Below are 24,941 nucleotides of genomic sequence, written 5' to 3'. Positions count from 1 at the left end.
TGTATCTCTTTGCACCTGCCTGGTTTCTCCAGCAAACGAAAATCATGCGATACCCAGAGCAATACCCCGGTCAAGCGGATGACTATAGTCGCTTCAGCACAGGGACCACGCAAATGCCTCCGTTCAACTCGAACAATTACGCCCCTGCGACGTACAACGTCCCACAAGCTCCTCCCAACCCGCCCAAATACTCCGAGGTGATCGGAGTAGAAGAGGAGGTGTACCGGCCATGGTATGACCCACGAGGATGGTCCCTCCGCAAGAAACTGATCGTCGCGGGCTGCATCGTGGTTGTGATTATCGTCGTGATAGTCGGTGGGTACGAAGGGTGGAAAGTCAATCGATACCCCAACTATTCCAAGATCGATTATAAACTGGTAGACACCTATGCCGGGTCGGGCTTCTTCGACAATTTCCAGTATTTCTCGGCAGCAGACCCTACTGGCGGCTTCGTTCAGTATGTTTCTTCTCAATCCCTTCGGGTAGCCCCCTTCTAGCTAACCAGATGCAAAGTTACTTGGATGCCCAAGCGGCGCAGGGGAGCAATCTCACCTACGCATCGGATACTTCCGCCATAATCAAGGTCGATACCAACCCAGGCAATCAGACCACCGGGCGCAACTCGGTTCGAATCACTTCCAACAAGCAGTATAATGATGGGCTGTTCATCTTCGATATTGTGCACACGCCTTACGGCTGTGGGACTTGGCCAGCCTTGTGGCTGACCGATCCCAGCAATTGGCCCGAGAATGGTGAAATTGATGTCTTGGAGTCGAACAACAAAGGGACACATGGAAATTCAATGACGCTGCATACAAGCAAAGGATGCAAGATGGATGTTAAGCGCAAGGAGACGGGAAGCGTTCATTACACAGATTGTCTTAATACTGCGAATGACAATGCCGGCTGTGGTGTGGCAGGGAAGCCAGCGACCTACGGAGAAGAATTCAACAACAATGGCGGTGGAGTAAGAAAAACATTCTTCCACAGATAGTTGCTGGTATTGCAGCTTTTGCTAACAGTGGACCCCAGGTCTATGCAATGGAGCTCCGAGAAGCCGGGATTCGGGTCTGGATGTGGGCTCGCAGCGATATCCCATCCGATGTCTCAGGGTCGAGCAGCCCCGACCCTTCGAGCTGGGGTGAAGCCCTAGCCGACTTCCCCAGCACGGAATGTGACATCCGTTCCCATTTCAAAAACCAGAGTATCGTTGCAAATATCGATATCTGCGGCGAAATGGCGGGGGCGCCCTCGTACTATACCACGCAGAACGAATGCCCGGGCCTCTGCACCCAGTTTGCGGCAGAGAACGGGGGAAACTTCACGGATGCCTACTGGGAGTTTAACAGTTTCAAGGTGTATCAAGCAGCTTAGTGTTTCATCTTCTTTTGATACCCCCCTTGTGAATGATAATGATTGAATGCGTGCTTAGTTGAATCCGAAGGGCATTCCATTGACCCGGACTCCCAGATAACTCGGCAAAACATGTAAGCTGTTGAGACCAGCATTGCATAGGATATCGATCAAACTTTGGGCATTTTCCAACGCCCTTCATGACTCGGACCAATGTAGAAAAAGGATGGATGCATAAAGAGGACTACCCCCACTCTTGTCGGCGATACCCCGACTTCGCCGACAGAAGGACCAGAAGGACCATTACATTTTACAACGTAATTTAAACACGATTCACCAATCCTCACAAGGTCCCACCATGAACATCCCGAATCTGCCCCCGTTCCAATCCCATGGCGCAATCCAGCCTATCACCTGCGTGGAAATGCACACAGCAGGCGAACCAACCCGCATAATATGGACCGGCTTCCCAAACCTAACAGGCACCCTCCTCGAACAACGCGAGCAAGCCAAAGCAAAGCATGACGACTTCCGCCGCCTGCTCATGCTCGAGCCCCGAGGGCACTACGACATGTACGGCGCCATCCTCTGTCCAGAAACGGAACTCGTCGACGCCGGCCAAGCCGATATAGGCGTGCTGTTCATGCACAACGACGGCTTCTCGACCATGTGCGGCCACGCGACGATTGCTTTGGGCCGGTTCCTGGTCGACGCCGACGAGGCGGTCTTCCCTCGACGCCAACAGCTCGAACGTGACCGCCGCACGGGGACCACGAGCGTCAAGCTCCATGCGCCGTGTGGAGTAGTCGAGATCACCGTTCCCACCCTGGCGTCTGGGCAATCGGATCCCGCGCGGCCGGTCTCTTTTGTCTCGGTGCCGTCGTTCGCGACCGCGCTGTCGCTGACGGTCGAGCTACCCGAGACCCACCGCTGGCCTGAACTGCAGGGGCGGACGTCTGTGACCGCGGACTTTGCGTACGGAGGGGCGTACTACTGCCTCGTCGGGGCCGCGGAGCTGGGATTCCCGCACGGTCTCGCCGCATTCGATCTCCCGAGCATGGACCGTGCGACCAGGCTGCTGAAAGATGCGGTGATCTCGAATCCCGATCTGGAATATGTGTACGCCGATGTTGAGACCGGCGAGCCGGGCTTTCTGTACAGTATCATGATCACGGATAAGAGCATGGGACTGGTCAAAGCGGCCGAGAATACGGCAACCTGCCGCGCGCAACAAGGTGTTGCCAGCGAAGAAACAGGGCTATGCTTCTTTGCGAATCAGCAGATTGATCGATCGCCTACGGGTGGCTGTGTGGCAGCGCGGGTGGCTCTCGCCCATGCCAAGGGGGACCTTGGTTTCGCGGAGAAACGGATGTATAATTCTCTGGTCACACGGGGATACAAGGGTGTACCGGGGTTTGTGGGGTCTGCGGTTGATCAGGCGGGAAAGAAGCAGTCGATTCGAGTGAAGGTCGAGGGTTATGCGTATTACACGGGGTATCATGCATTTGTGCTTGAAAAGGAGGACGGCATTGGGCTCGATGGGTTCTCGCTCAAGGATCTCAAGTTACAATGATTCGCCATTCGGTCAGGTTACAGCCTTACAAAAAGAGATACGAAAACGATTCGCAATACGCTATTATGCGTTCATGGTAGAGACGTTATGGCTTTTTGAAAGATGTGTGATTTGTAACGGGGACAAAGTAGCGCGAACAAAAGAAAACCGAGCCTGTTTTGCGAAGGAAAATGGAGATGAAATATTGTACATCAGATTTGAGGGATGGACAAGGTCTTTATAGTAAAATAATTCTCAGCGGGGGTTAATCTCTATCATCCTCTTTCAGCCATAACAGACGAGTTCTCTATTTGGCAAGCTCAACACCGGCGGTGGCACCGAGAGCCTTCTTGATGTCACCGTAGATGGCGAACTGACCGGCAGTGATACCACCGACCATGAACAGACGGGCACCGATACCGCTGTAAGAGCCACGGATACCGAGCTCCTTGGCGATCTTGAGCAGACGGGTGGTGGTGCCCTCACCGGGGAGACCTGGGGTCTTGTTGATCTTAGAGAGCATGGTGTCGGCGGGCTGGGAGATGATAGCGGCGGCGAGACCAGCAATCAGACCGGAGCCAAGGTTAATAGCAGTAGCGGTGCTGCCGGAGACGGAGTTCTTGTCGACGGTGGCGTAGATGGCCTCGGAGACCTTCTCGAAGACGACGAACTTGGCCATGGTGTAGGGGACCCTAGATGCCGCATTGTCTTAGTATAAACCACGTTTCGCAAAATTCTTCTCTTTTCGGAGCAAACTCACTGCTTGAACAGGATGGGTCCGAATCCAGAGTAGAAAGCACCGATACCCTCCTGGCTGGCGATCTTGGTGAAACCGCTGACCAGGCCGGAGGCGAAGGTGGGCTGGGAAACGAGACGGATACGGGTAGCCTCGAGAGGGCAGAGACCGATGTCAGCGACGAACTCGGCAGCGGCCGAGGAGGCGAGGTAGACAGCGGTGCGGTTGTCGGTGGCGGTCTCAAGGCCAACCAGGTTGATGGACTGCTGCTTGAAGAACTCGTATCCACCGAACTTCAGGGCGCCCTGAAGGAAGTAACCGGCAGCGGCAGGGCCGAAACCGGTCAGCAGGGCGCCAGCACCCTCATTCTATGTGGAGTTAGAGACCAACGCTGCCCATTTCCTTTGGTCCGGGGAGGCCTCTCGGCTTCCCCGGCGGTTTATAGAAGACTTACCTGGATAACCTGACGGAAACCACCGATCATTCCACGGTTGTAGGTGACAGGGTCGAGCTGGATACGAGTCTTAACGACATCGAGAGGAGTGGCAGCACCGTGGGTGACCTGAGAGATATCAGTATATGGCTAATGTGGAGGCAACGTTCGGTCGGCGTGATGAGCGTGGATTTGGCGGCAGAGCAGTGAGCCTCGAGGAGCAGCAGTCGCTCCGTCCGGTTCGAAAAGGACTCGAATTTGGTATGATAGGCCTTTCGAATCGGGAGTCCGAGGCAACACGATATGCATAACATGCATACACCTCGAAGCATCTCACTCCGACGCCACCGGCTCCAACAGCACGCGATGGGTACTCACAGCACAGCAGACAGCACCTGTGATTTTCGCAATCAGTTCAATGTCCAACTTCTCTGTGGAAATGATCGCGAGGCGCGACCGCATGGCGCTTATGGGATAGACGTACCAGCGAAGGCGAATCGGGAGTAGAGGTCAATGCCCTCAGGCTTCTTCTCGGTGACCTTCTCGGTGATCGCAGCCATTGTGATAAGAGTGGGGAGGTGGAAGTTCGTAGAGACCCGAATAGGACGGAAAAAAAAAAGAAGAGAAGAATCTCGCCTGAAGCTCTGGGAGGAAGAAAGGAGATTTCAAGGGATGGACCCGCAGACTTTTCGTGCCCGGACCGTGCTTCGGCAGGAGACGGGCGAGCCCGGCACCGCCTTAAGTCCGGCACCCATTAGAACTGAGCATCCCCCGACCATAGTGCACTGATGCATAAAGGCATTAAAATCCTCTTGTACAGAATAGTCCGTGAGAATCGAGTCTACAGATATACTGGGGATACTTATATACGCCATGACGGATGAAACATCGGGACCGGGATCCAAAACAAACTGCTCGTAACCGCCTGAGAACCTTGGGATCCATGCGATCCCGCACATATTCTACTGCGTACACTCTTTGTGCCTGTAACGTCAGAGTGGACACCTGGCCGTAACGGGCTCTGCGACCGCCCTGTTTTGATGCGAACCTAGCCCCACCGGTTCTCCACCAATAACCATTCGTCATTCGCCAGCGTCCCGCTTTCGATGCCATGATTGGCCAACTAACCGCACAGCATCCGGATGTCCGGCCACATCTACGCAGTATAGCCGTGGTATTCTACGGTACTAGATGCCCGTTAAGGTGAAGGCTATATGAATATATATATCTTGAAACACATACAGTCGAGCAATGGGAATTTCGCTGACTGCCTGCAACAGTCCGTGGATAGCCAGAAGTTGGAAACCGACTTTTCGATCACTTCATCGCTTGGCGACTTGATAACCGGGAATCGAACAATAACCTCGATACATTGAATGGCTATATGTTATGAACGAAAGAATCACGTGATTGACACTACTATTTGATCGCGACACGAGTCATTTTTTGGAGGACGTTCATTAGTGGATACTAGTCGATCTTTGAGAACCTAAAACCAGGACACCGGTTGCCGCACGGTGAGCAGATCTTTCGTGTCCTTAGCAGTGCGCTGTACAACTTCTTCCATTCCGCTCTCCGCACCAAGGCTAACTCATATACGGGCACCCTGGCATAACTATCCCCGTAACATACGACGACCAGTAGGACCATCCCGCGGGGCGCAGGTGGCTTTTGAATTTACGGGGATGAACATATGTAGTATCCCTCGAAAGTCAAAATATGAATGTCTCCACCTGAGCATAGTGACTAACCCGAGCTCAAGTCTAGCATTAATCTATATGCTGAATAGATCTCCCATTTAAACCCTGGCTTCGTTTTCAGTCCAATGCGCTGGTCCACTAGATAAGCTGCAAGCTTCAGAACCAGCCAGATCATTGGTCGCGTAAGATTTTCATGCGTCCTGAAAATATTTTCTCCCAGCAGCCAGGGGGCCTAAGATAAAAACCCCGTGATGAGGGTAGCACTTCCTCTCAGCTGCGCCCCGTAATTTTCCCACGCTAGAACACAAAGGGTAAAGTCTATCTCTAGTTCTTACTTTTGTTCAGCTCTTTGGCCGGGATCGCATCCTGGTTGATAGTATTTTGCAAGACTGGTTAGGCTGTGCATGCACAAGGCGGCTCTCTTTCTTTGACTGAAACCTCAGCCACGGAAAAAGAAAGGGGATGTGCTTGGTGTTGGCCAGAAGATTAGTATATAGGAAGAATCCTGGCGACCCCGCCTGCGTGCGATCGGAAGTCAATTCAAAGTTAGGTCCAGTTGAGGATTGTATTCGTCCACGTCCCAAGGCCTCTTCTGGATGCATTTGAAAGTGTTGCCTCCTGGCTTGGCTCGGCTGCTACTATGGGTCTCGGTGGTAAAAACCACCCCTGCTGTCTCCACGGGTATCCCAAGGCCGGCTGGGGCAAGTCCTGATATAAGTTGGGATGAGGCTATAAGTTCATTGGAAAGTGCTCTTGGCGGCGAATTCGAGCGAGGGGGTAGCATACATTCGACGGACAGACAATACTTCGAGAAAAGTTGGTCCGACGCTGTGCTCTTCCAGTATAAAGAAAGGTTAGTGATTTCGACTTCCGGATACTTCCTGGTTGCTAACCTTGATGTGTTTGCACTTTTAGTTCAAACCAAAGCAGTAGCGCTGAGAGCACGGTAACCTCTTTGGATCTCGATACCAGTATAGCGATAGTCTGCTCAATGTGCTATGTCAGTGGCTCGGCTTTTGATTTGTTACTTCTCAAGGGCGGCTTCGACGTAAACCAGACTATTGATAACATCAAAAGTGACACCATGAATGTGACATCAATAGCCTACAATGGGTTCAAGAATTACACAGAACCTTTTCGAGACCTGCTGGACCACGACTTGCTACCTAAGTTTTCGCCTTTCCCAACACTCGACCTGGACTTGAACCTGCAAAATGTTTCCAGTCTCGAAGGCACCAAGGCGGCCTTTAGATTTGACAATCTTGAGCTTTATCTTGATCTTGACATCGTGCTGCCAGCAGGTGCTACTTACACACTGACCATGTTTGAATCTGAGGAGACTTTTTTTCAAGTGTCTGACCCTTTCGCAAGCCGACTTTTTGACATCGGCACTCTTTACAGCATCGAACTAATTCTCATTGCGGACGCTGAAGTGGAACTTAAAAGCGGAATCCATACGAAGTTCGATGAAGGGCTCATATTTGTCTTGGATGCTTTTGATGGTGAAGTTTCAAATGTCACCATGTAAGCGTCTCAGCCCCACAATTCCTAACATTTGTTTCTAACGCTAACGTTCTGTAGCCCTGGAGGTCAATACGAATTGCTTCCCATTACCATCGAGGGAAAGGGTTCTATTCAAGCATTGCTAAATGTGAAGGCAACCCTTGCTGTAGGGACTTCCAATCTTGATATCGACGGCCTGGGGTTTCTTGCCGGGGTAGAAGCTGATGTAGTTGCCAACGTGGCCGACTTCCTGCTCAATGTCAATGAAAGTTCAAGAATCGAAGACGGAGACTGCGAGGTGCCTACCGTCGCTGAGTATACCATTGCGCTGGGAGCAGCAGTAGGAGCGGCGGTTGCGTTGCAGACTTATGTTTGGGGGCCAACTCCTGACACCACTACCCCAGTCTTTTACACAACTTTACCTAGCATCTGTGCAGCAACGAAACCGACATCCGCACTCTCATCCACAATCACTCCTAACGCAGCTCTTGATGCGCGAGCGGATTGGACTACCAGTACCTTGGTTATGACGGAACAATACACAATCGTGAATTGTCTTTCGGCGGGCTAGTCAATTGCCCTGATAGCCTTCAAACCACGACTTCCTACGAACACTCTACAGCAAAATTAGTGGTTGCCCCGTCCGGGTCATCCGCGACATGGCCAGAGAGTACGTATACCTCGGTCACCAGCGCTATACCTTTTGGCAAGGATGTGCGCAAGTTGGGCGCAACTTCGGGAGTGCCTACCTCTTATGATCCATCAGCCCCAACGAAAACAAGCACTGGGGTGGCTGACAGCGGGACAAAGGGGACAAATGATAAGCTCATCATTAGGCTGAGTGTTGGGCTTGGTGTTCCTGTCCTTGCAGCTCTAGTTGGAGGAATCGGGTAGGAAACCATCCACTGGCTCTGTAACAACAAGGTACCGATCACTTATCCTAGCTGGTTCATTTACAAGCGCAATAAACATTCCCGTGTTCAGCCAACTCAACCCGCGCCATCAACGGGCGAAGCTTTGCCACTGACCGCTTCGACGTCTTCCATAAGCAAATCAGCTAAAGGGCTTCATACGACCGCAGTGATGGAACAATAATCAGGATTACCTGCGCCTTTGAGCTGAGCGACTTGAAGGTTCTTGGGGGGCCTGTATGTACTATACCTCTCAGCATGGTCTTTACTGTATCTTCGGACAACCGGAAAGAATCTCCCTGAACTTTGATGGATGATATTGACCCTACATCGCAGAAGCACATTAATGAGAAAACCCCCGACAGCAGTACCTCCTAGTGCACCGTACATTGGTAGTTACCGAAATGGCAGAACACTCAATGGGGGAGTGGTAAGAATATTACATTCAGCATTTAGAGCCGCAAGCGCTCTATGCTAATAGTAGCGCATGGAGCGAACTAATCTTCGGCTATATGAGGAAGGTTGGTACTAGTATGGTTTTCCAGGAAAATCCTATGGTTTTGGGAGTAAAAAGCCCCCGTGAAACTCAGGCGCCACATAATCCGTGAGAAATAAACGTTACCCTCAACTCGAGATCGGTGGGTTCTGTCAGCTTGTATAATGTGATGGGCATCTTAGAATCAGCAGGTTTCAATCTTGTTGTAGTTAGTCCCCTCTAAGGAGTCTTTTGATGAAAATAGAATTAGTGAAGATCACCGTGTGCGCATGATCACTACTAGCCGCCATAGATAGGGAACACGCTAGCATGTGAAACTCCGGCCTCGCCACATGCACGAAATCATGCAGATCCTAGCGCCGTTATCTGTCAAATGATTTTTCTCTCTCTCGCTTGGCTCCTCGTTGACGGGGTCTAAAAGTACGAAGACTGACTTCAGAAGAGCATAGCTTCTACTCCTATACTCCTTTGCAATGGAGTACTCACGTCTACCTCTTCTCCCGATCCTCGCTTCCATTCGCCGTCGATTGCCGCGCCTCTATTCTTCTCACAACAACGATCATTTGAGCGGGGCGATATCTCAAAGGCTATCGTCTTCATCCGAGCCTTATTTGCCATATATGGGAAAGTTCGAACCGACGGAGAGCCAGCGGCCCTCAACAGCGAGCGACGACCTTGGCTCACTTGATTCGACATCAGGATCGGACACCCCGCGGACGGACGAGGAGGGGTCACTGGCGAAGTATGAGCAGGAGTCCGGCTTGCGATGGAACCGTGTGGTTCCTGGTAAGGTTCAGCCTCGAGAGCTCTTCAGGTCTCAATACTAAACACTCTCTTCTCCCCAGCATTTAACCTCTTGCGCAACGCAGGCTATGAGGCTCAACAGCCCCAAGGTGATAGCCGCCTAGCACGGTCGTTGTATATCAGCGCCCTCATGTACCTTCTGGATGCATTGCCGACCGATCTCACACCCGAGGAAACAAGAATGCTGGAGCATCGTCTTCCCCAGCCTATCAAGTCATCCCTTGCTACGTATCCCCAGACACAGCTCGCGCAGCTGGATGCCAGTCCGACTAGACTCCGAACCGCCACCCGGGACCGATCGTATCTTCACAAACTCCTCGCTTCCATTATTGTTCAATTGTTCATTCTCATCCGGGTTGTCTTGCCATATGCGAAGCTGTTACTGTATCGAATGTACGAGTACGAGCGGTCGCATCGCATCACCGAGCGTGCTGTCGCGATGACCCTGGATGCGGCTGATGGGCTAGGCAAAAGAGGCATTGATATTAGTTCTGCTGTATGTAAATTGCACGAGGGACGAATCGGCGTGCTTTTGGGCGGTATAGCGGGTTGGTGGATTGAAGGAATTGCGGGCGGCATTTACGATGGAGTCGGTGAAGGCATGGTGCATTTGGGGTTGCTGAGAACGGACCTCGAGCTCGATAGGATGGCGATTAGGTAGATTCGGGATTATATAGATTACGATTAACGAATTGCATTGGGTTTCAAATAGCAGACCTTCCAAGGATGGGAAAGCGCGGGATACGCATCGATACATGTGACTTGATTGTGGAGCTCTTCTCTAGCTGCTGTGTTGGTACCAACCGCTTGCGTTTGATCTGTATCTCTTGCTATGTCGACCACCAGGCTGCCTTGTATCCCGTCGGTTCGGAGGCAGCAGCTGCACCTGGAATTGTTCGTTCGTACCGTGGCCTAGGCGAGCATTAACTAACCCTCGTTTAGCGCAAGCTTGCGACATGCCGCGCCGCAAGGTGTCTATGTGAGCCTGGCCTCAGGAGACCCAACCCTTTGGACTGGCGTTCTCTTTGTTCGGTCTGGTTAGTCCAGAGATTATCGATGCGCTGTATCTCTTCTTTAGTCTCTGACAAATCTAGGTCCCTACGCCGGCGCGATCCTCCGTTTCCAGATCCGATTCCCCGACATTTACCCTGACCTGCCACCTCTCGTGACTTTCGTTACCGACGTATTTCACCCATTAATCGTCCCTCTTACCACATACACCTTCAGCACCAGCTCGGCAAGCGACAATCCGGTCAGTGCGACCGATGAAGAACGGCTACCACCAGGCGGGTTCAGCCTACGCCATGGGTTCCCCCATTGGTTTGGCAGATCCAAAAGAAACGGCCAGGCTTCGGGGAAGTCGTCTCGCAATGTAAGCGGAGCCAGTGCGCCTGCGGTATCAAGCGATGCTTCTTTACAGGAGACATCAGCGCAAGGTGGAGACATGTCTTCCCCAACTCCAGGGGACGGAAATGCGGAGGGTGCGGAGAACAGCCGCGTCGCACAAGTGCCTACGGCAGACCAGTTCGCAGAGCCTCGCACGCAGGTTCCTGTTGCAGAGCTACTGCATTACATTCGATCAACGTTCGACTCTGAAGATGTTTTAGATTCGCTCCCTGTCGAGGCTGCAGGAAACCCTGGTGCATGGCATGCATGGAAGGCGCATCGAAGGGGCGGGGACGGCCCTGGCGGGTTGAAACGGGGTAGTCCGCAGGCTCGGCTCCCTGGAGATTGGCATTGGGATGGCATCTGGGCTCGCCGGGTCCAAACAGAGATTGAAGCTAGTCAGTCCGACCCAATGCTATTTGGAAATGCCGCTCGTGGGGGAGTCGATGAAATGGTAGGTTGTGGATAGGCCCCTGATTGATGACTTGCGACTGATGATGTTGTAGATCCGATTTTCCCGACTCGACGATGAAGCCTTGAGTTCCGTCAAGGAGAAGATGGCTCTGGTGGGAAATGTACATGAAGGATGATGGTGTGCTCTTGCCTCAATATACCCAAACCCGTTTGTTTCTGTGCTCCATAGCTCCTTCCATCCGTGCAGCAGGCGCATGTGAGCATCTCGCCGCGGCGCCCAATTTTCTTCCAATGGACAGTTCATGTACAAAATGACGAACACCATATCCCGGGATTTTAAGACTTCTGCATTGATTATTGCATTATTGCTGATTCCGATTGTTATCCTCATTTGTGCTGTTGCGCTCCTCCTTGCCTGTTTTGACCGTTTGGCGTGCCCGGTCCAGCTGCCACACTGGTTTCCCTCGTGGGCTAAATGCCACACTCGACGGTATAGGAAGAAGAGGTTACCATCCGATCTCGAAAATTCAGCTCCCAATCGAGAGACCGAGTCTTCAGAGGTGCCTCTTGGCTACGGCACCCCGGTTGTTAGTCGCGAACAAGTATAGAGAACGCCATCATGGACGACCCGCCGGGGCCATTGACTGCTAGAAAGTATAGAGTATCACCGCGCCAAAGCTCATCGTCATCATCATGCCTCTCCTTTCCTCAGATCCCTCGGCGCTCATCGTCGCTCTCCGCGAGCGAGAGCAATGACTCGAGTGGTCCAGTAACATCTACCCGAACGCCTTCTTTGAGCGACAGCTTGTATCAAATCGAAATCCCCAAGATCCGCCAGTCACACATGCCCGACTACCGAACCGAGAGCCGGAAACTCCATTTGAATGATGATCCGTTTACCGACAAGGTGATTGGCTCTGACCCTGGACTTCGCTTTTCTATTCTTAACATTTCTTTGTCTTACTGACCGGCATCTCTAGGATCCTACATCTCCAGCACACACACGAAAAAATTGCCTGCGGGGCAGGAATCAGATGGCGCCTCAACTTGTTGTCCGTTGGAGCTCTGGCTCTTGGAATTTGCCAGAATCTCCTTTGTGCGCTAGGTCGATTGAGTATTCTGTTGAACCAGGTGTTCCGGGATCTTTCCCGATACCACCAGTCCAGCCCTTAAACACCTTGTGTCCCATGGATCCACCAATCGTTTTCACAAATGTCACCGTGTCTACGAAAAGACTTCAAATTGGCATACTCCCTGAATCATTATGGACGACTATCCAAGTTAATACTGATATCAACACAACACCGTTCCCAGCATCCTCCAGCCATGCACCGCTGGATATAATTATTCTCCTTGATACAATGTGAGCTCAGCTTGAATAAAGAAAACCAGAAACCCTATTTCTGACTGGCCCAGGGTCTGTCCATCTGTAAATTCCTTGACCCAAGTCACTCTGGGGTCGTCAGTTCTAGCTTCCCACCTGGTCTACAATCACGACAGGATTGCAGTGGCGTTCACAGATCACAAAGAAAAGTCTGGATTTAAACTACTGCTCCCACTGGGCCATCACTCTACCGAAGCTACTCGATCTGCATTAAGCAAACTTTCTCAGCGTCAACTTTTCAGTGAAAGGAAAGAAGCCCTTGAGCTTAGTGCTGTCATTCCGAGTCTCTGCGAGATATTCTACGACGCTTCGCGGGATGCTTTCTGTCACTTATTTTTCGTCTCTGCTACTCCTCCTGCCCGTCTCTCTATTCCATGGACGGACCAGGGGATCGGGTTTCATACAGTCACTCCGTGTCCGAACTTGTCCTTGGATGGTATAACATCTCAACAAGGGTGGCATATCTCGTATAGTCTCGGAGCCTCTGATACTGGCCTGAAAGAGACTCGTTTCATCCGCAAAGTTTCTAAAGTTCTCCGTCAGCTGCGAACGGGGATACGCCCTGGTTCTATCGCAAACCTAAGCTTGTCTGTGACACCTAGTGAGGGGTGCAAGATTTTATCTGGCAATGACCATTTCAAACTCAGCTGTCTTCGCCCTGGGGAAACATGGTCCGTTCCGATCCAGGTCCGCGTTCCAGCGGTCGAGCCGCACCGCCCAGGGGCGTTCCCTGTGGCCCCTGGACAACATCCCTTGATGGAAGAGATGTTCACTCAAATCAATTTTTTGCTACAGGAGTACTCCTCTGTGGACCTCCCTCAGCAAGTTCTAGTTGCCCATGTACAGTATCAGCATTCCTTGCTCATGGAGCCCAACACGGTGCATGTGGAAACTGAACTCAGTGTTCTTCGCCGAGGATACAACTGAGGCTTCGATCGAACTGGGCTTTCCATATGAGTTTCCTATATTCTTACTACTTGTTGTTCTGTCCAATTCGGTCATGCCTTTTGAGTCTTACAGCCTCTTTTAGAAATGTATTCACATGAGTTTGAGCTGTATACATATCATTGAATCAAGCATCCTGGGTGGTTTATCATCCGAACTTGGATGTCCTATTAGAGAGAAAAAATATTGGAAAAAAAAAAAGGCCAACGCTGGAATAGCAGCATGCGACTGAATTAAACGGATTTTCTCAATATCTGCCAGGGCCCAAAGGTTCAAATACGAGAATAAGTATTGCCGCTCTGCCTCCAAGTCTCCTTAATCAAGTCTGCACATTTCTCGCCAATACCATACGCCGGCATCTGGGTATGGCCCCCCATGCAGAATCGGCATGACACTGCAGTCTGCAACACGCAGACCGACAACCCCTCTTACTCGTAATTTTTCATCCAGAACAGCCCGCGGATTATCGCCCCGACCCATGGCACAAGTACCGGCAGCATGGTAACAGGTCGTAGCATGTTCTTTGATGTATGGCACCCACTCCTCCCTCGTCTTATAATTATGGTGATCCAAGTTAGGAGGCCAAGATCCTTTCACAATGTCTTTGGTGCCAGCACCCTCCATGACGATTTCATTTCCGAACCGGCACGCTTCGCTCAGAACCAGCACATCCATCGGATCGGCCAGGAAATTGCAATCCACGATAGGGTTCTCCAGAGGGTCCGCCGAATTCAGGGTAACGGAGCCGCGAGATTTGGGGGCGAACAGCTCCGCGATCATGGAGAACGCGTATTGGTGGTTGATGGGGAACTGGTCGTACTGCTTGGGTCCACCGTAGCATTCTGTGCTGAAGAACTCAACATTCGGCTGCTTGGGAGTCAGGCCCATGGGATCGCGGCCGGGGAGGCGAGGAGCGTTCTTCCAGAGTGGTTCGTCCTTTAGGCGTTCGTCCAGCCGAGCATATGCGAATGAGCCAAAGGGGAAGGTGGACAAAAATCCGGTCTTCTTTTCTTTCCAGAGCGTGTAGGTTGTTTCGAAGTTATTGTCGTGGTAGACGTGATGGTCTGTGGTCAGGCCCTTCTCGGTTTCGTAGAACATGAACACAATCTATGAACGGGAAATATGAGAAGAGGGTCGAGCTATGGGGGAGAGGATCCCGACGTACCAGATGATCCATCAGATTGCTCCCCACGCCAGGTGAATCAACCCTGCATGCAATCTGATGTTTATCAAGCTCTGCTTTGGGCCCAATGCCAGAGCGCAGGAGAATGGCGGGGCTACAGTAGGCCCCTGCAGAGATAATGATCTCATTCCGGGCATAGAAAGTCTTCGATGATCCATCGGCTGCCTTGGTGACAACGCCCGTAGCCCGCAGTGTATCGCCCTTTTGGGTTAGGACAACCCTATCAACGGTGAAATGTGTTGCGATCGTGATGTTCCGACGCTCATTTTTTGCGCTCACGAAATCGGCACCTGTTGTCCGGATACCCTTGTAAACTGTACGAGGAGCATGGCCGCAGCCGTGGGGCACATCGCCTGTGCTGAACATATCATGGTTCAACGGAAGGCCTTTTGATTCGAAGGAATCAAGCAACTTCTCGGCGATAGGAGCAAGGTCATGGGGCTCGATATGGAGGGGCCCATCGTAGCCATGTGCTTCGGGAACGACGTTGAACCAGGGCTTCGTATGGAAGGTCTCGGCCTAAGGTACTTTTGTTAAACTCATATTCGGGCATTTCGGATGTGCATGACTAGGAATCACGACTTTTCTCATGTATTTGAAGAACTCCTCTCCACTCCATCCGTCTAGGCCCCAGTCGTCATAATCTTGCTTGGCACCACGAAGACACAGAGTGCCATTGCAGCCACTGCAACCACCCAGGAACCTGCCACGGCTCAGTTTGACTTGGCGGTTATCCACCCCCGGCATTGGGGGGGGTGATAATATTCCAGTCTGTTTCAGCATCAAAGTTGTTCGACCAGCCACCCGTCATTTGGACATTTTCCAAGTCCTTGCTATGCTGTCCAGCTTCAATCAGCAGAATCCTGATCTCGGGATTCTCTGCTAGACGGCCGGCGACCACACATCCTGATGTACCGCCTCTAATAAACGAGTTCAATGGATTGGTGATACGAAGTCAAGGGGGAACGGCTTCCTTACCCGCAGATGATGTAGTCATAAGTATCGTTATGTCGAGACGCCATAGTGCACTTCAGTCGTTAGGGTGTCACTTAAGGAAGCCAAACCTTAGTCCTGGAGACCGCAAGAATGTTGCGGGGGCCCTCGAAGCCTTAAATGTCACGCTACCAGTCTGACTACTGCGGATTATACATTCAAGCGCTCCAGGCTTAGCGCTATAGAGGCCCATGGGGTTGTGAGTCTCAAAGGGGCGGCTCCAGATTCCGCACCAGGTCCCATTTGAAGGACCTCGCTAAATCTTACGCGGAGCTGGATGCCTCTGCCATTGGCCCAACATCCCGTATTCCCCGGATATGTGAAGGTGATGCAGCGGAATCCACCGCACGATGCCGCTCTGAGAGCCGGGGCCAAGCTTCCCCGCACTGGCATCCACAGTGTCCAACTCTAGTTGCAGCTCACGGTCAAACCGGTCACAGCGAGGGTGGGGGGGGGGGTCCAATTTGGGATAGGATCTCATGCGGCGCAATTTTGTTTGCAATTACAGACATACGTGGATGTTGGGCTAATAAACTTGTAGGTTGCTAGTGTTAGCGCATATCGTACACTCCTCGTGGAGGCATCGAGGCTGACCTGTCGATCAAAGAGTGCGGAATCTGGCCTCGCATCGTCCACCGCAGCATGCGTGGATTGATGCATTCGTACGAAAACAATTTGAAGTCACACCAGGCTACCCTTGCGATGCAAAATTAACTAATTTAGGTGCCAGATCTACACTGCGTCCCTCCTCCCACACTGGATCGCCATCATCGTCAAATTCCGCCCACTGGAAGAACGAGCAGCCTGGTTTGCCGGGATCGTATCCTGCGTAGCACATCCACATGTACCGCCCTCGCGTCTCCTGTTTGTTTTTTGCACACCGCAGGATTGCAGATTTTCCACAGCGACATCGCGGGGTGTACCGCGGGTGCATGGTGTCACGATACCACCGGTAGGTGATATTGATCCGTCGATTTCCGGCTATTGGATGCGGCGAGATGGTTTGTGCTGGAGCGATCGAATGCTTCCATTCCTCCTGCATTTCTGCGTGCATCACCAAGAGTGAGTTGTGGGGCAAATGGATAGAGATCTGCCCCTGGGCATCTCCCCGAGCCGCTTTGATGGGACTCTGGGGTGTCTGGGCCGGAGACCCCGCATTTTCCCCGGCCTCCTCGTCGCGAGCCACAACGCGGCGAATACGGAATTCGCGTTCCACACCCAAGCTTAGACTTCCAATCACCGGGTGGGGGCCCAGGTAGGTCAGATCATCCGAATGGTATCCCACGCTCTCGCCGGGCCCGTCGTAGCAGTTCACGAATGCCGCATTTGGGCGCCACTCCTTCGCCGACTGGTGTTTGAGTTTCTTTCCATCCGGGTAAACCTCACGGATGCGCTTCTGGATTTCTTCATTCACCGCCCGCTGCACTTTCCGCGACACGGAGCGGAGCTCTCGAGGAGCTTGGCGGATCTTCGCTCGGTAGGTCCCTCCGTAGGTGTAGTCCGAGATTTGTTGCTGTTGTTCCTCGGGGGTTGAAACGTACACGCATGCCGAGTGAGGACTTTTCACAGTTCGGCTGAAGAGTTGGAACTCGTGCCTGGTAAAATGCTGCGATTCTTGAAGGAGCTCTTCTAGCAGTACGTTGGCCTCGTCTGCCGGAAGGAAGTTGTGGATAATGGTACAGGGAGTATGGCTTGCAATATCTTGCGGGTCGAACAGGTGCAAGGTCTTCCCTTTTTGCGTAGCCAAAGACTTCTTTCCCGCGGTTTCTGAGAAAGGTTTGAGAGACCCATCTTCTGCTTTGGTCATAACATGGTTGGTCAACGAAGACTGCACGCCTAGGAAGGAGGGCGGGGCCGCACGCTTTCGAGGGGTACCGGCTGTGGAATCCGGGCGTGACTGCAATAAAGAAGCAGCCTCCTCGACTGAGCCCTCACATGCGACAAGAACGTCAAGCAGATCGTCGGGCAAGCATTCCGGGTGGAGCGACACCAGCATTGCCAGCTTGACATCGGTCGACTCTTCGCTGTCCGCGCCCCGATCTTGAGGCACCTCGGACGCTGACACCTTCACCCGTTTCCTCGACACGAAAGCGTCCATCGTAGTCTGCTGGTTCACATCGCTTCCACCGCCGGAAGGGTGAAGAACTGCAAGTGCTAGATATCAGGCTTATCACATGATTCGAACCATCAAGCAGAGCTCAATTATTGTCATGGAATTTTCCCGATGCAGACTAGCGGGGCACCAAACCTCTGATCAGCCAATCAGATCGCCAGAGCCTCCGTACTGTAGACCCTTGTCAGCATTAACTAGTGGGCCCCGGGGGGGGCAGGGCTAGGGAGATCAAGTATTGGTAAAATGTGAACGACGCCACATCTGGACTAACGTAGTATCGCCCAAGTGACCAGTATGCATTAAAGACATGCTTGTCATTGTGACGAGATTCGTCTGCCACGTGGAAAATGGCGGTGTCCGATACCAGTGTAGGAACAGCCTATAAATTTTACCATCTGGCATCACCATGTGAATTGGCTAAAAACAAGTATAATTCTGATAGTCCCCGTCCTGGGTGTATATCCGCGTGCTAACAAGGTTGCATGTCGCAACAGCCGCCTGGGCAGTTTCATACTATTTCTGGACGGATCTGGGTATCACAGCTGGGTATCATCGACTTCGGTCTCATCGATCCTCTGAAGCGGAAGGCTATTCTGAACAGGAGCTGACTTCTCATCCCCTTTCTCTATTGATCTCATTCTAATATTCCAATTGCAATAATAGGAGTATACCGCTGAAGATCTTCCTCGCCTGTGTCGGCGGCGGTTCTGTTCAGGGTTCTATTCGATGTTGGAGCAGCAAGCACCGAGCCCACCACAGATGGACACGGTGGAAGACCCATACAGCGTGCGAAAGGGTGTCTGGTATTCGCATTTATGTGGATGCTACTGAAGCAGGATCCGAAGGGCCGCGGTCGCACCGATATTTTCGACTTGGACGACGATCCGATCCTGATGTGGCAACACAAGAATTACGGGCTTGTAATCCTCTGCTTTGAGACTCTGTTCTCTATGGTCGTTGCTGGACTGAGCTGGGGCGACTGGAAAGGAGGTCTTATATACGTATATATGCGGGTATCTTGAGATTCTTGTTCGTTCAGTAATCAACCTTCTGTGTTAATTCTCTGGCTCATTGGCTTGGAGATCAGGTCAGTCTTGTTGTCCCCGATTTCCAAGGCTATTGACTAGCCAAGTTGGCCCCTCGATGGTCGGCATTCGCCTCGCGACCATGTCCTGACCGCCCTGGTGATGCTCGGTGAAGGATACCATAACTTTCACCATGAGGTGAGTATCCATAGTACGATTCAAGACCTACCTGACTAAATGACAACAGTTTCGCCCAGACTACCGCAACGCGGTTTAATGGTGCCAGTAGGATCCTACGAAATGGTTCATTTGAATATGGAAGAAGGTCGGTCTGGCGTACAATCCGAAGCACTTTCGTGCGAACAAGATCGGAAAAGGGTCGAGTTCAGCAGCTCAAAAGAAAGTGGATCAGAAGCGTACTCAGCTGGACTGGGGTATTGCCATTGAACAACTTCCGGTGATGTCCTGGGATGGTTTTCTCGCTGAGTCTCACGCCGGAAAGGCCCTTGTCACCATCGCCGGTGTGGTTCATGACTTGTCCGGTTTCATGGGTGAGCGTCCTGGAAGGAAAACATTGATCAGTTCTGCGACCGGGAAGGACGTCGCCGCTCTTTTCAATGGCGACGTGTATGATCATTCGAATGCGGCATACAACTTGCTTTCGAGCATGCGGGACGGGATTATTCGGGGAGGTGGAGAGGTAGGGATCTGGCAAGAAAAGGATGCGGAGAAACTGAAAACCACCGAATAAGTAATCATGAGATTTCTATAGGGGGGGGGATTTGGGCGGGACGTTATGGTGCTTTCACCTCTATCCATTGTATAAAGGAGTTTTAGTTTTTCTTCTGCTTGTGCTAGACATCCAAAGAATATAGTACTCTTGTTGTCAATGGAGGTCGAAGGACTAAATGCGGGAGAGTAGCAAATATTGACGTATCGGATTTAGATACACGAAAGCCGGAGGACGAAGAAGAAACGGGAAAAGATCCCATCACGACAATATCCCGCTTTCCCCTTCCCCAGCCACTTCACACGACAATACGGTCACAAAAGATCAGACGAGACAGTTTTAGCGGAAGTGGACCGAAGACAACTGGAAAGATTTCACCTCTATTGACGGTGCTATATACTTGTATATTCCAGTGGCTAACATGTCTGGAAGATGGTATAACTAAAGGACAAACGCTCTAGTGTAACTATATGAGGACTGATTGAACACTATGTTCTCCCTAGGACCAGTTCCAGTTCGCGGTGTAGACTGGAGATGAACGGGTGCCAGATTGGTTGGTAGTTGAGTTAGCGCGATTCCTCAGTACCGAAAAGGTCAATTGACCTTGGCAGGGAGTTGAATCCGTGGCTTTCAGGAGACCACATGGAGATCTAGCCACTCCAGAGTCATATAGTGATCTTCGTTTTGCTTCACAGCGCACCGGTAGACGGCATGTCATATTTATGGCTATTTTCACATTCTTTCTAGCTGCATCGAGAACGTTCTCATACTCTCATTTTAATAGGGTACAGAAACTCTCATCGGCTCAACATTCCATTTAGCTTATAGCCGTCAGCAACGAATATCTTCGGAGCCCGAGGGCGTGGAGACATATCACTCCGATATCGCGGAACTCCGGTGTCGCGGGGGCTGTGAATCATCGCTCGTGAACCAATAGGCATCCCCCACTCAACCCCGCTTCAGCCCACAACTTCCTCGGAACAGTTTAGCGTTGTCATTGCAAGGGCGTGTCCCACCGGGCCCCAAGCGCAAACTGCGTCCCTAGCAGATCGACACGCGACTTCATCTGCCTGTCGCGCGGATTCATCAGAGCTTCCCAGAAAGTGACGTCCTTCTCTTCTGAAATGGGTAGATTGTGGACTCACTCGATCCCCCCGATACCGCGCTCCATCTTTTGCGCCAATCGAAGGGCTCTTCGGCATAGCTGACCCTTGATATTTCTCTATGACTGATAATGTTTATCTGTATGGCACGAGCCTCTAAGCCGTTTTGAGAGAACTCCTTGGACCCCCAAAGCACCGACTCCACCCAGCCAGAAGGCAGGATTGATTATTCAACCTTTACCCCAGACCAGGGATTACCCTTTCTCAGACCGACCCTTCTCCCCCGTCGCTATCCTCACACCCTATCAATCATCTTCTTCAACCTAAATTGCCCGGTAGACCAGGACTGGCACTTGCCTCGATATCTGAGGTTATTGACACGTCGACCTCATACACTATGGAATATTTCGACTTCGAGGGGGCTTCGTCGACCCATGAATCGAATCATCCAAGTGATGATGTAGCGTCGATTGATCGCCAGTTCGATGATCCTGAAGAGAGGGAAGCCGAGTTTGACTCACTCCTCGAGGACCAGCCTCTAGACTTCCCCAATGAGCCGCTGGTCCCGGAGACGGCCGAACAAGACCCAAAGGCCGTGGTTCCCGATCAGGATACCGGAGTATTCCCATGTTCCGAGCCCAAGAGCCCTGCGACTTCTGCCGGCAAATGGGGTTCGATTGCGTTGTTGCCAAACGGGGAATCATGTACCAGAACGGCTGTACTTGCTGCATCTCCCTATGGCGTGAATGCAGTTTTTACCACGCCGCACCTCAGGGCAAGTTCCTCAACACATTGCACACGGTATCTGAGAACGCCTATATCCCCACAGGCAGCCTGACTGGGAAACGAGCCCTCAAGTCTGTCTCGTATGGGGCGTTTGGCGACGAATCAGACTCTCGGGGAAGAGTTCCAGGTTCTCACGCAAGGCCATCAACATTTTGAAGGCCTGGGTCCGTGACCATAGCGAAAGCCCTTACCCCAATGAGGACCAAAAAGAAGAATTGAAGCAGAAGACGGGCCTGAATAAAACGCAAATCTCTAACTGGCTCGCCAACGCTCGTCGCCGCGGCAAGGTTCGCCCTGCGAGTGGCACGAATTCCCCCCATCCCGGGAGCCGACCCTGTTAATGTACCCGGGCGCAACTCGATGGATATTTCTCTCATGACCCCCCCTTGAACGTTGGAAGCACTCTCCTCCTGAAAACGAACCTGCCACGATGAACGATATTACCCGGGCCCTGAAGAACCCACCGTTCGATCCCTCACGTCAACGCCCAGTGCAGATGAGTCACGTGAGGCCGAGACTGGGGGACAATGACTCAAGCCACGCAAGCTCAGACAATAAAAGATATACTGCCTCGGCCAGCAGTTTTGATACTAGTCATTCATCCCTGTCTGATCTCTCCTTTGCCTCTGCCTTCTCTCATCGATCCTCGTCGGGGTCCTTTGGCTCAATGGATCGAAAAGAGCGCCGCCGGCGCCGTAAAGTATCGGCTCCAGTTAATACTTTCAATCAACAAAAGGCTCGAGCATCTCGTCCTTTCCAATGCACATTTTGTACAGACTCTTTTGCCTCAAAATACGACTGGCAACGTCATGAGAAATCAATGCATCTGATCTTAGACATGTGGACCTGTTCTCCTCACGGGGGCGTCACGGAAGAAAGTGGTACGCTACGATGCGTCTTTTGCTTCATTCCTAATCCAGATAAAGACCATTTGGAAACGCACAACTACATCAGTTGTCAAGAAAAGTCAATCCAAGAGAGAACATTTTACCGGAAAGATCATCTCAACCAGCACCTTCGGCTGATGCATGATGCCAAGTTCCAGCCCTGCATGGAGATATGGCAAAGCAGTATCACGGAAATGAAGTCCCGCTGTGGTTTCTGTGGCGCCCTTTTACACACATGGAAAGACCGTGTGGATCACCTCGCTGTCCATTTCAAGAACGGCGCCAACATGTCGCAGTGGCAGGGGGATTGGGGCTTCGAGCCCTACATTCTCGAACGCGTCGAAAACGCAATCCCGCCGTACTTGATTGATTACGAGTGGCGATCACTCAATCCATGGACTACTGTTCAGTCCCAGGGGGATGGGACGACCTCAAGGTTACCAGTCCCCAGTGATGCCAATTGCTACCAACGCCTGACGCAAGAGCTCGCTGTATACATTCGCAACCAAACAGCCCAAGGGATTGTTCCAACAGACCAGATGCTGCAGGCAGAAGCCCGTCGTGTGATCTATGCGGGCGACGATGATCCCTGGAATCAAACCTGCGCCGATAATCCTGTTTGGTTAAACATCCTCAAGCGCCAGAATGGGCTGCCGTCATCAGCTGAACTTGACAATATGCAGTTCACCGATTTGGCCTTACAACCCCCGTATGCGGGCCACACCGGGCTGCAAAGCCCCCCCTCAGGAGCCCAATATGTTTGCACGACCCGGCATGCCCGGCCCCAGCCGCAGTTCCGCGGCTCCCAGCCCTGGCATACAGAGTCCCATGTATCCAGCCACGGGCTTTTCGTCTGCTGGCCCCAGCCGGGCAGACAGCCTATCTGGAAGTTACGCTGGTAGCTCGGGGATGGTCTCTGCGAGCATCCCGGCATTTATCTCTGATTGGGGCAGTAGTCTGACGGGCGACGCTTCGGCCTCTTCTGCGCCGGTGCCTGGGGCGGTAGACCCACTAGTTCAAATGGGCTTCGATCCAGAATTCCTGCAGCGCCTCAATGATAGCTACAGTGATTTGACGCCACCCGAGATGGAAGGGCTTGTTATTGACCAGCCAGAGACATATGGGGGCAAAGGGAAGGAGAGGTGGGTGGATCCGCCGTCACAGTCGCAGCCTGTGTTGGGGCTGCCTACACCTGACGCTATCCCCATTTTTCATTCCAAGGAGACCGGGCCTCCTGTGTCAGATGATACGCCGCCGGGCATGCCTGCATTTCGCGATAACACGAGTAATTTCTGATCTTCTGTAGAGAGGTTGCTCTTTGGTCAGCTTCGCCGGGGGACCTCGGGAGTCGGGAGTAAAAGTCTAATTTACACTTTGTATGGAGATGACTAGTATGGAAATAATTTGGTAAGCAGATAGTCGGCGGCGCTCAGAAACAAATTGATCGTATAACTCTTGAGACCCCATCTAGGATTTTTCTATCCCCTCTGTATGACTCTAACCTCGTGGTGCGTAGTCCGATTCGCAATCAATCTCAGACCGCGCGGCCCTTGTCTACCCTAAGAAACACCCTTGGGGGGGGGGAACTGTCGTCGATGCTACACGAACCCCTGTTATTCATGCATAATACCTACATCAAAGCCTGTTCTTTCGATAATTCAATGCATCGATGACGAGAATCTGGACCTCCAAAATTGAAATTTGCTCGATCTAAATCCCGATGCTGATCAAACCGGAGGGGTCTCTTTGTTAAGGTCCAGGGAGCCGGTTAAGATTCTGTCTCGAACCCACTGCCTCCGAGACGGCAATTCGTTCCCAAGGGCGCATCTAGCTCAGGAACTCTCGATGAGATGGCCATCTAGAACTCGCCTGGCGTCAACCAACCCTGTCAAGCCGAGGTTCCGCTCGGTATCTTGATCCGCCCAGCGAATCAGCAAGCCAGTTCTCGCCGTGGCTGAGCGCCTTTGATTAAGGCTACCATGATCATATTTGGCGCCACCCCACCCCGCTGTACACATTGGTTCTCGTGATTGTCTTAGGCCTCAGATCTCCTCCTTTCGTGGTTCAGTGCCACGCGCGAGACGCAGGCGTGAGGGCAGGGCACAGCGGCGTGCTATTGGCTGTTTCCCAGAATTGAATCCCTGCCTCTGCTGGAGGCACTACCTGTAGAAGAGTTTCCCGGAGAACTGTCTTTCGACCCTTCCCCCTGTCATGGCCAGGTGCCGTCCATTGATTATGGATATATCGTGTTGCTGAGTTCAGGCTCGATAGTTCTTTTTCTAATCGAGACTCGAGCTAACCCTAACTTTTCTCTCATGCATCAAAGCAATAGTATCATCTGCTAAGTAATGGTAATCTTAGAGACCATGGCGACTGATTCCTTCAGGCTGTTTTGTGGGCTCGAGAATTCATTTATAAAGAGAGGGCTTGCCATAAACCCATAGGTGAACACAGGACCGAACCAGTGTATGTTTATCATCGCATCGTAAAGTATTCTTTCTGTT

The 24,941-nt window shown here is 51.9% G+C and overlaps 12 protein-coding genes across 12 annotated transcripts; 8 read left to right on the top strand and 4 right to left on the bottom strand.

The window, feature by feature from the left end:
* Positions 1-113: 113 nt before the first annotated feature.
* Positions 114-1,374, top strand: N7468_007602 (glycoside hydrolase family 16 protein; the record flags this gene model as incomplete). The annotated part of the gene is made up of 3 exons (XM_058476898.1): positions 114-457; positions 514-967; positions 1,033-1,374. The coding sequence occupies 3 exons, from the start codon at positions 114-116 to the stop codon at positions 1,372-1,374; spliced, it is 1,140 nt and encodes a 379-aa protein (XP_058329788.1).
* A 337-nt stretch (positions 1,375-1,711) lies between these two features.
* Positions 1,712-2,926, top strand: N7468_007601 (putative proline racemase; the record flags this gene model as incomplete). The annotated part of the gene is made up of 1 exon (XM_058476897.1): positions 1,712-2,926. The coding sequence occupies one exon, from the start codon at positions 1,712-1,714 to the stop codon at positions 2,924-2,926; it is 1,215 nt and encodes a 404-aa protein (XP_058329787.1).
* Positions 2,927-3,212: 286 nt separating this feature from the next.
* On the bottom strand, positions 3,213-4,634 carry N7468_007600 (putative mitochondrial phosphate carrier protein (Mir1); the record flags this gene model as incomplete). Its single annotated transcript, XM_058476896.1, has 5 exons — positions 3,213-3,597; positions 3,666-4,009; positions 4,096-4,203; positions 4,453-4,505; positions 4,559-4,634. 5 exons carry the CDS (start codon positions 4,632-4,634, stop codon positions 3,213-3,215), a joined length of 966 nt encoding a protein of 321 aa, XP_058329786.1.
* Positions 4,635-6,765: 2,131 nt separating this feature from the next.
* Positions 6,766-8,171, top strand: N7468_007599 (uncharacterized protein; the record flags this gene model as incomplete). Its single annotated transcript, XM_058476895.1, has 3 exons — positions 6,766-7,298; positions 7,356-7,792; positions 7,849-8,171. The coding sequence occupies 3 exons, from the start codon at positions 6,766-6,768 to the stop codon at positions 8,169-8,171; spliced, it is 1,293 nt and encodes a 430-aa protein (XP_058329785.1).
* Positions 8,172-9,157: 986 nt separating this feature from the next.
* On the top strand, positions 9,158-10,149 carry N7468_007598 (uncharacterized protein; the record flags this gene model as incomplete). The annotated part of the gene is made up of 2 exons (XM_058476894.1): positions 9,158-9,470; positions 9,530-10,149. The coding sequence occupies 2 exons, from the start codon at positions 9,158-9,160 to the stop codon at positions 10,147-10,149; spliced, it is 933 nt and encodes a 310-aa protein (XP_058329784.1).
* A 65-nt stretch (positions 10,150-10,214) lies between these two features.
* N7468_007597 (putative ubiquitin-conjugating enzyme) lies at positions 10,215-11,464 on the top strand (the record flags this gene model as incomplete). Its single annotated transcript, XM_058476893.1, has 4 exons — positions 10,215-10,390; positions 10,431-10,525; positions 10,583-11,328; positions 11,381-11,464. 4 exons carry the CDS (start codon positions 10,215-10,217, stop codon positions 11,462-11,464), a joined length of 1,101 nt encoding a protein of 366 aa, XP_058329783.1.
* Positions 11,465-11,907: 443 nt separating this feature from the next.
* Positions 11,908-13,599, top strand: N7468_007596 (uncharacterized protein; the record flags this gene model as incomplete). Its single annotated transcript, XM_058476892.1, has 3 exons — positions 11,908-12,195; positions 12,269-12,651; positions 12,705-13,599. The coding sequence occupies 3 exons, from the start codon at positions 11,908-11,910 to the stop codon at positions 13,597-13,599; spliced, it is 1,566 nt and encodes a 521-aa protein (XP_058329782.1).
* A 333-nt stretch (positions 13,600-13,932) lies between these two features.
* On the bottom strand, positions 13,933-15,822 carry N7468_007595 (GMC family oxidoreductase; the record flags this gene model as incomplete). Its single annotated transcript, XM_058476891.1, has 5 exons — positions 13,933-14,724; positions 14,783-15,319; positions 15,380-15,423; positions 15,539-15,720; positions 15,779-15,822. 5 exons carry the CDS (start codon positions 15,820-15,822, stop codon positions 13,933-13,935), a joined length of 1,599 nt encoding a protein of 532 aa, XP_058329781.1.
* Positions 15,823-16,049: 227 nt separating this feature from the next.
* N7468_007594 (uncharacterized protein) lies at positions 16,050-16,274 on the bottom strand (the record flags this gene model as incomplete). The annotated part of the gene is made up of 1 exon (XM_058476890.1): positions 16,050-16,274. The coding sequence occupies one exon, from the start codon at positions 16,272-16,274 to the stop codon at positions 16,050-16,052; it is 225 nt and encodes a 74-aa protein (XP_058329780.1).
* Positions 16,275-16,484: 210 nt separating this feature from the next.
* On the bottom strand, positions 16,485-17,891 carry N7468_007593 (putative CUE domain protein; the record flags this gene model as incomplete). Its single annotated transcript, XM_058476889.1, has 1 exon — positions 16,485-17,891. The coding sequence occupies one exon, from the start codon at positions 17,889-17,891 to the stop codon at positions 16,485-16,487; it is 1,407 nt and encodes a 468-aa protein (XP_058329779.1).
* An 830-nt stretch (positions 17,892-18,721) lies between these two features.
* N7468_007592 (acyl-CoA desaturase) lies at positions 18,722-19,682 on the top strand (the record flags this gene model as incomplete). Its single annotated transcript, XM_058476888.1, has 4 exons — positions 18,722-18,919; positions 19,034-19,129; positions 19,179-19,202; positions 19,254-19,682. The coding sequence occupies 4 exons, from the start codon at positions 18,722-18,724 to the stop codon at positions 19,680-19,682; spliced, it is 747 nt and encodes a 248-aa protein (XP_058329778.1).
* A 1,479-nt stretch (positions 19,683-21,161) lies between these two features.
* Positions 21,162-23,733, top strand: N7468_007591 (putative homeobox and C2H2 transcription factor; the record flags this gene model as incomplete). Its single annotated transcript, XM_058476887.1, has 5 exons — positions 21,162-21,482; positions 21,539-21,630; positions 21,678-21,837; positions 21,951-23,335; positions 23,391-23,733. 5 exons carry the CDS (start codon positions 21,162-21,164, stop codon positions 23,731-23,733), a joined length of 2,301 nt encoding a protein of 766 aa, XP_058329777.1.
* Between the last annotated feature and the right edge of the window lie 1,208 nt (positions 23,734-24,941).

Source organism: Penicillium chermesinum, assembly GCF_028974085.1.
Source record: "Penicillium chermesinum strain IBT 19713 chromosome Unknown utg000005l:1.0-4115287.0:1.0-4118363.0, whole genome shotgun sequence".
In the NCBI taxonomy this organism is placed as follows: domain Eukaryota; kingdom Fungi; phylum Ascomycota; class Eurotiomycetes; order Eurotiales; family Aspergillaceae; genus Penicillium; species Penicillium chermesinum.
This window is presented reverse-complemented; position numbering and strand designations above follow the sequence as displayed.